Consider the following 9,686-nt stretch of genomic DNA (forward strand, 5'->3'; position numbering starts at 1 on the left):
ATCGATAACACTGAAATGCACTTCAAGCCAAACTTATGAAATTTCTTCTAAAATGCTAACTTCCACAATAGGCGCCAAAACACTCCCGGGTTATCCAAAACCCGAACCGGACATACTCCCAAGTCCGAAATCATCATACAAACCTGCTGGAACCTTCAGATCCTGATTCCGAGGACGTTTACTCAAAGATCCAATCCTACTTTGTTCTTTCAACTTTAAGCTTCTGAAATGAGAATTATCTTCCTAAATCAACTCTGAACTTCTCGGAACTTAATTCCGACCACGCGCACAGGTCATAATGCCAGAAATGAAGTTGTTCATGGCCTCCAACTGCTGAACGAAGCGCTAGGACTCAAAACGACCGGTCGGGTCGTTATAAGTTAACGATGTAAGAATAAAACAAAATAATTATTCTATAGTATTAAAAGTCAAATTGGTAAAAATATAAACTTAAATCAATAATAATAAAACAGTAGTAGATAAAATGTATTCTTAAATGAATGAATTGGTATTAATTTTTTTGTTTCATTTCACATTCATTTCAACACATGATAGCTCCCTATATTTTTTTTATATTAAATTATTTTGGTAAAATATTAATGCAACATTAGTAATTTAGACTTTGCATCATTACCTATCGATTTTTTTTATTTTCAAATCTCTAAAATACCAAACGATTTAACTTTTTAATTAATTTTTTTTAAAATTTTTTGTGATTTATTTGTTTTTAGTATTAGGTAAAAGAAAATAAGTTTAAAATCACAATAAGGCATCTAAGGACTTTTGTGGAGCAAGTTTTTTTCCATTAAGTTAGCTAAATGAGATTAGCATTCATTATTTTCAAGAACTTACCTTTTTAAAATTTTATTTTTATACATGATTTTTAAAATTGTGTACCCCTTAATATAAATACACGCGCAAAGCGCGTATCCTAAGACTAGTTTTATATTAAAAGTACGAAGACTGTCAGTAAAATGTCGTTCGTCTTTTTTACCCTTTTAAATAGAGTTTATTTTGGACAAAATGGTCATTTAATTAATTTTTTATTTAAGAATAACATTTAATTAGTTTCCTAGTATTTAGGAATAGTAATTTAATCATTCCCCTCTACAGAAATGGTCAAATACTACCCTTTTACTAATCGAAATAGAACAATTATAACTCTCGTTTAAAGTTGGTCGTGGGAACCCCCGCAGTGACCAATTGGGCTCGTCCTTACCCTTCTCCACTGACGGATTGGGTTTTCTATATTTTCAATTTCAGAAATTAATTTTTCCAATTTAAACTATCCACATTAAAAATAAACTCCCCCCCCCCCCCCCCAATCTACCCCATTTAACCTATACATTAAAAGTCCAAACGACAAACCACTCGTTCATTTTACCTCTCTCAAAAAGCTAGAGGCTACAGAATCTCCAAAAACTCGATGAGCCAGGGTTTCGAAATTGGTAATCCAAGTCCGATCGAAGGTTGAAGATTCATTTAAAGTTTGAATCAACTTGTAAAGGCAAGTTTTTTATACTAATATACTGTTAATTTAACAGTGGAGTTAGGGTTTTGTACGTAAAACGGGGGGATTAAGGATGCATGTGACCTTTCTTGATAAAATGTTTGTTTATTGACTGCATTTATTTCGTAATACCTTGTTCGTATGTTGTGTTGTTGTTGATGGTGGTCCTGAAGTCTCTTTCTTACTTTTATTATTCATTTCGTTTTATCAAATGTTATCTTTAATGCTGAAGTGGACCCTTTGTGTTTGCCTTTCTTGACTTTTTATGTTGTTTTGTATGTAGTAATCGAAGGATAATGGAAGGCGTTGATATTGTATATAATTATGGGGGCAGTTGGGTAATTTTGCCTGAGCTAGTGTACAATAAAAATGAGGTGCACACTTGGTCTGGTATTGATGCAGGGATACTTTTCTTTGATGATATTTGTGAGGAATTAACTTCCAATTTAGGGTTTATTGTTGTTAAACAATTGCTTGTTATTGGTGCCCTCCGGTAGGTATTATTTGGTAGAAAATGATGAAGCTATTCGGGCCCTTCTGCCCTTCATATCTAAAAACTTCAAGGTGGTTGATTTCTTTGCGGTAGATGAGAGTCAAATCTCAGTTATTGCCCAAAATATTACCTATCACACAAAATCATACCACGTCGATGTTGATATTGGGACTAACTGTGAACAATCAAAAATGCATTTTGAAAATGTATTTTGAAACAAATAATAATGAATAAAGAGCAGAAATCGTTCGTGTCCATAGAAAATAGTGATGTCATTATTTTAAATATTCAAATGTGGTCAAATATAAACCAGGAGATCATAACAGAATACAACCAAGAACAACATCTAAATCCCTAAAATCCTGATGTCACAAGTGCATGAGCATCTTCCAGAATATACAATACTACTACAATATTTGTCCGAAACATAAAAATAGACATGATATAGTAAATGAATAAGACGGGGACTCCGTATACTGCTGATCGTAATATGGAGCGCAGCTCACCATAAAGTCTCCTCAGTAGCTGTGCCTATATGCCAAGATGATTACCAAATGTACCTGTCTCAATACTTGCACAATTAGTGCAGAAGTTTAGTATGAGTACGTAACTCAACATGTACCCAGTAAATATCTAGCCTAACATCGAAGAAGTAGTGACGAGGGTTCGACATCAACACTTACTAGTGGTCCAATAAATCAAGTACAATAAAAGCAAACAGGTTTGAAGCATGGAAAGTTAAAAAAACGGTAAAAATAGATATATGTACATAACATGATCCTCAACAGAAGAGTAAACACAAAATCGTCGAATATCGAATACTACCACGGATAGAATACATGTCAGGTCAATAACCCCTAAAATATCATGTCTCAAGTCAGATGGGTTCATAGACACACTGACTCGTTATCAAATATTACGCACGATTCTGCCGAGGCGAGCGGTCCGATCCCATTAGAGTGAAGGTATAATACCCTGTTGTGGCGTACGACTCGATCCCATAAGAATAATGTACACTGCGAGGTCGTACGGCCTGATCCATAGATGCATCTCATAATATTGCCAAAGTGAATCGCTCGATCCCATAGTAGTAGTGTTGAGGCGTTCAGCCCTATCCCATAAGAATATGAAACTTTGACGGATCACTGGTCCCACTCACGAATACTTGTGTGAGTTGTGAAACTCAAGAAACTTTCGGACTTTCGTGTAACACAGGAGGAATCCGCAAAGGAAGTATAATTTTCACAATTAATCAAATAGCTCGTCAAGTATCTAAAACAGCAAGTTCAATACCTTACTCAAGTCCAATCTCAGGCTACATTATAAGTTAAGCATTTAATCAGGCAAGAACTCAAATTAGTATAATTAAAATATGGTGTGAGTCCAAATCTACCAGGACATAATCAGGAATTCTAACATACGCATGGACACTCGTCACCTTATACGTACGTAGCTCCCATAAGATGTAGCACATAAGAAATATAGTACCTACAGGGTAAATTCTTCCTGAAGGTTAGATGAAAGACTTACCTCGCTCCGAAATCCTATAACGGCTCCAACGCCTCTCTAACGCCACAAACCAATACCAAATGGTCCGAAACTAGTCAAAGAAAGTGCAAACCAAACAAAATATACTCAAAGACTCATAATCTAATCAATTAGAAATAATTCCCAACTCTACACGAAAAGTCAACAAAGTCAATCCCCGGGCCATGCTCCTGAATTCCAAAACTCGAAGATAAATACTACCAATAATACCATGAACTCGAATATATAATTTAGTTCCAATTTCATGTCCAATTTCATGGTTAAAACTCGAAAATATCATTTCTAGATTTTATTCCGAAAATTCCACATTTTCCACCTCAAATCTTGAATTTATAAGTCCATTCATACATATTCATGAAAAGTGGGTTAGAAACACTTACCCTCAATAGGTGGGTGAAATGGCCCTTCAAAATCACCCCCAAAATCGGCTCCAATTGATCCCAAATAATAAATAAGAAGAAATCCTGAAATTCCAACTTATAAGTTTATCCCAGACGTTACTCTTCGCGAACGTGGCATGTGCCTTGTGTTCGCGAAGTACAACTCAGCTCCTGCTCCAAAATTCTCATCGCGGTCGTGAGACTAGGCTCGCGAACGCAATGTCTTACCAGGTCGACCCTACGCAAACATGACCCGGCTATCGCGAAAGCAGAGCACCACTGCCCAAACCTTTGCGGACGCGATTCCCCAATCGTGAATACGAAGCACAAACGACCTCATGCTCAAATCCTTCATCGTGAATACGTGATTCCCACCGTGTTCGCGAAGAACAAAACCAACACCAGCAAAACTCACCAACTTGGTTCGACACCACCGCGAAATACACCTGAAGTCCCCGGGACCCCGTCCAATCATACCAACCAGTCCTATACCTCATCAAAACTTATCCAAAGGCTCGAGATGCCACGAATAACATCAAATCACGAATCACCGATCAAAATCCTTCTTTTAACTTTCAATCCTTCAAATTTCGTCGAACGCATCTGAATAACACTTAGACATTCCGGATCATGACCAAACTTAACACACAAGTTTCAATTAACTAAGTGAACCTATCCACGGTCCCGGAACACTGTCTGAAGCCCGATAACACCAAAGTCCACTCTAAGTCAAACTTAGCTAATTCAAAACCTTCAAAATGAAAACTTCTGATAATAAGCGCCGAATCACTCTAGGACCACTTGATACTCAACCTGAACATATGCCCAAGTCCGAAAGCACCTTATGAACCTATAGAAACCTTCAAATTCTGATTCTGAGGTTGTTTACTCAAAAGTCAAACCTTGGTCAACTCTTCCAACTTAAAGCTTCTAAATTGAGAATTATTCTTCCAAACCAACTTCGAACTTCTCAAAACTCAAAACCGACTACACGCATAGTCATAGTATATAAGGTGAAGCTACTCAAAGTCTCAAATCGCCAAACGATATGATAGAACCCATAACGACCGATCAGATAGTTACACAATGGAAGTTGTGCTGAGGTAAGTTACCAACATTGATAAAGCAAAACCTTATAAGAAAAAAAATATATTAATCAAGCTTTTGATTGAACCCTACTTCAATCAAGGGTTTTTCATAACCATCCATCATGGGCTTGATGAGCTTGAATTGTCCTCAGACTCAATTATTTCTCTTCCAGGCGCATTTTCGAGCTTATCTTTTTCGAATTATTTTGTTAGAGAAGTGTGAAGGTCATAGAAGGATTGAAATATTGTTGTCAGTAATATGAATATAAATCAACACTGAGGTTTCTTTGGCAAATACATAACCCATATGGAAAAATTATAAATATGGCATATGATGACTTAAATATGGCGTAATTTCTCTTTATTTGAGTTAACTAAATAGAACTGACATACATTATTATCAGGCACTTATACTATATTATATTTTATATTTTATAATTAAAATACATCATTTAATAATGTTTATGTAATTTTTAAAATTTTGTATTCACCAATATTAGGGTACACGCACTACGCGCGTACTACAATACTTGTACTATATTAAGTCCTTTTTCTCTCATAGTTTAACATGTTTATGAATTCCTTTTTCTTATTAAATTTTAACATTTTACATGTAAACATTTCGCCAACTTTCAATTTTTATTTTTTTTATTTTATGATTTGGCGTCCTTCAACCCCCCCCCCCCCCCCCCTCCCACGCCCTAATTTTAGGCATGAGACAAAATTTCGCCAATGTAGGCTGTAGCTATATAAATACAAGAGATATGCATACTATGTTATCTCGTTGCCATAAATAATTACTCATGAATTGTATCATTAAATTGGAGCCGTGGTATTCCAAATAACAAACGGCATGAACACGAAGCTCATATTTGTAAACTTTAAATCACAATCTTTGAATACTCCTTTCCTTTCTTTTTCCAGTAGGAATTACTTGTTTCAGTTATTTTTGTGTTTCCGGTTTTTTTTTTTTTTTTTTTTTGTGGTAATTAAAAAACTTTTATTACCATTGAAATTATACACACCTCACAAACAGAATAAAAACAAAATCTATGCACTGGACAGGAGCCCCAGTGCTAAAGAAACAACAATCTACTTTCCTCGCTACACATCGACCAACAAGTCACCCATAAGATGACTCATCTTGATCTTTTACTGTAACTTACTTTATTTTTTTATGTACAATTAATCACTCAAAGTTTTGTTTTAATAGTATTGATATTATTTAGCAATACAATGTGCTATATCACTCGGCATACACGTGCAACGTATGTACAGAGAGACTAATATACTAAATTTGAGCCGCCCCTGATGAAATATACCACCAATTGAAGAGAAGTGTTCTATATGGTGATGCATGAACTATGGCTGTCTTCCATCTCTTTGTGCCACAGTATTATTTTTCCTGTTTTTTTTAGTGAAATTAAATTGCTTATCGACTTGATTTCACCATTTCTACTTGCTAGTCCTTGGTTCACACTGTATATTAAGCGCCGACGAGCACAAAACTGACGCCAAAGCGTCCCACAAAAATGCACAATAATGAGAAATCCTGAGCTGTTATAGTATAATCAACAGCTTTCCAAAGAGGCGGAACTATAATTTAAAACTTATGTCTTCGAAATTCTAGCCGTTTTAGGTTAATAAATATTACCCCTAAATAAATTTTTTAAGACATACAAATTTGAACCAAAATTATTAGGTTCGACCGAACATACACGTTTTACTCTTGCCCCGCCCCTGCTTTTCCATAAGCCAACTACAGTTTAATCGTGCATTATTAATAGAAGAATTAATCCCAGTAAGAGTGGAATAGCTCATACGTCACATGGGTGGATTTTGGATTATGCAAGTGTTTTCCCACCACCTTTTAATTTTCTACTTGGTAGAAATCTCTAGTTTTACTTTGGGACTAGCAGAGTGTTTAGAATAAGCTTTTTCACCTTGTCTTTTCCCTTTTAAAGTTCTGTTCCTTTCTTTTTAGCAGTCCGATATAACGTGGTACTAGATCCAATATTAGTATTAGAGGAACATCAACATTCCATAACTCATACACGTTTGGGCCTATTTGTTTTAGGTTATGCAATATGAAAATTAATTTTTTATAGAAGAATATTAGTAACTGTGATTAATGAAACTGATTATAATAAAAATTATTAAATTAGGTGAAATAATCCAAACTAAGCAACCCTTCTTTTTAGCAATTCTTCGTCTTTCTTTCCCTTATATCTTTTCTGAAGTCTAACAATAAGAGAAAGAGGCCAGAAGAAAAACTAAATTCGAGAAATTCTACGACATGTATCAACCAAAGTATATACTAATATACAAATATCCCCTAACTCCCAAGTCCTAACTCCTAACTCCTAACTCCTAACATACACAAGTGAGGTCTTGGTTATATTGACAGACGCTTTACAAATTTTAAGGTAACAGTAATATTATTCGGAATCTTCATGCTCTGTGTCAACTTGGAACCATGTATGTCATGTCCCAGGCCAGTCAGCACCCATATGTGAATCAATTCCAATCTGTAGTACAAACAGATGATGCTCAAATTCATTGAAGAATAGTACTTGAAAATGAATAGTAACAAAATATAACATTGCACGTCTCCACCACGATCCCAAGTAAAAGAAAGATCTTGCATGAAAATAGGGCAGACCTGTTCATCAAAGCTTGCAGGAATCTCAAATTCAGTACCAGAAGCATTTGCAAGTTCGTCGAGATTATCCTGCTGAACCAAGAAGCTTGGTAAGTGAAGCTTTTCAAAGGTTCTGTTATAGATCTTGTCCATCGAAAAATAAATAACAGTCAACACTTCACGGAAACACTCCCTCTTAAAACAACCAAAAAACGTGCGAGACAGTCTAACCATTTATTTAGTGCCTAGGGGGGAAAACGAAGAGGTGCTTAAGAAACTCACTCGTGCCAGAGAACAGAGGATAAACTTAGCTAACCAATAAAATCAACCTCTTAACATCAAATTGGAAAAAGGAAAAGAATAAAACTGAAACATCCAAGATTTTCTGAAAGTTACCTCTTCATCAATGTCAGCCGAAGAACTTCCAATACCAACAGGAGAATTATCAACAAAGTTTTTAGAAGCTTCTTGCATATCCTATATTAAAGATATCACGAACCAATCAACATTGAATACACTGCTTGAAATCTATGCACGCGGAAGAAAACGTGAATTCTTTATCTTCCCCGCAAATCAAAGTCATCATACAAAGGGCAATAGGAGAGCGACCAAAGAAGGACACATTAGAAAATTATGCAAGGACCAAAGCATCCAAAACCTCGAGCCAGGCATTCTATACATTGATGAATTCTACTTCACAAATGTACCCAAAAGAAAAAACTATGATCTTCCAAATACAGACAAAAACAAAAAGGATATGTACATAATGTGACTAAGCTACAAAAACAGACAAAAACAATCACCGTAAATTAACTCGCTATCCACCCAAGAGTAGAATACAAAATTTGTAAGGCCCCTTATCTACCCTCATTAAATTTCCTAGATGGGAATCCTCATTCAGACAACTCAGGCCTTTTAGGGGCAGCAAGGGGGATCCCCGTGATGACAACATCACTTAAGCCGTTAAGTCAAGGATTAACATAATAGAACAAACAATTTCATAGCCATCAGTATAAACAAAAAAGACTTCAAATATGACAACCAGCCACAGTTACACACAAAAACGAGGAAGAGAGACATGCCAGTGGACAAACATTTTCAAATGCCCAAGTTTCCATTTCAGTTGAAACAACTACAAACTATAAAGCTGGGGTAAAAAATGATGGATGAATACATAAAGGAGTTTAAAGAAATTTGTGATAGTCTTATGACTATACATAAACAGTTGGATGAAGATAGAAAACTTATTGACTTTGTTAGGGGACTTGGAAGCAAGTATAAAATGCTTAGGACTGTGGCGTTGAGGAAACCACCTTACCTTTTAAATGTGTTTTCCAACTCATGAAGACTCTAACCACTGGACCTCAAAGGAATGGATGACAATAAACAGAAAAAGGGGAGGAACAGTCATCCATACGATTAACTCTGGGCAATAGGAGAGGGATAATCATCCTTGCAGTTAACTCTGGGCTTAGGCACTAGTAATTAATATAATTCCAAGAAAACTGCATGCTATATGCTGTTTCTCCGCTTGATACCAATATAATAATTATGTCTTGATACTACTTAATTAAAAGAATAATTACCTCTTGATACTGCTTCTGGTAAGAATTCTCAGGTGCAACGGTAGACAACTTGATATCAGGAGTTCTCTACATCACAAAGGAAAAATCAGCAGTACAATATTGAGCAACAGATTACAATCTAAAAAAACCTTGACAAATAAGAGGTAACAGTAGAGGCTTTTACGAGTTATATGTAAATATTGCTATATAAGAAATTTTTGGATCACATAAAAAAGCCTTAAGTTGGCAATTTATGAAAAGATTTCAGGCAGGAGGCTTTGCCTTGAGGGAAAAGAATAACTTAGTAATTAAGAGAAAGATTTCACGTAGGAGTCTTCATCTCAAGAAAGTTACACTACATGCTTGTTATTTAATTTCTTTTTTGTACCCCTTTTTTTTCGGGGGGGGGGGGGGGGGGGGTCGGGGGGCGGTCCTGTATTCTACTACTTATAGAGACAGCG

The 9,686-nt window shown here is 35.7% G+C and overlaps 1 protein-coding gene across 4 annotated transcripts in view; it reads right to left on the reverse strand.

The window, feature by feature from the left end:
* Positions 1-7,197: 7,197 nt before the first annotated feature.
* Positions 7,198-9,686, reverse strand: part of LOC109212229 (GATA transcription factor 19-like) — a 5,560-nt gene continuing 3,071 nt past the window's right edge. For 3 of the 4 annotated variants that reach the window (XM_019375854.1, XM_019375856.1, XM_019375853.1), the window contains 4 exons: positions 9,247-9,312; positions 8,057-8,137; positions 7,682-7,753; positions 7,198-7,547 (listed from right to left, as the gene is read on the reverse strand). In XM_019375854.1, the coding sequence (XP_019231399.1) occupies positions 7,503-7,547; positions 7,682-7,753; positions 8,057-8,137; positions 9,247-9,312 (264 nt within the window). In that variant the 3' untranslated portion in view covers positions 7,198-7,502. The remainder of the gene's footprint in view (positions 7,548-7,681; positions 7,754-8,056; positions 8,138-9,246; positions 9,313-9,686) is intronic. The other variant, XM_019375857.1, reaches the window with a different exon arrangement.

Source organism: Nicotiana attenuata, unplaced genomic scaffold (genome assembly GCF_001879085.1).
Source record: "Nicotiana attenuata strain UT unplaced genomic scaffold, NIATTr2, whole genome shotgun sequence".
Classification (NCBI taxonomy): Eukaryota; Viridiplantae; Streptophyta; class Magnoliopsida; order Solanales; family Solanaceae; genus Nicotiana; species Nicotiana attenuata.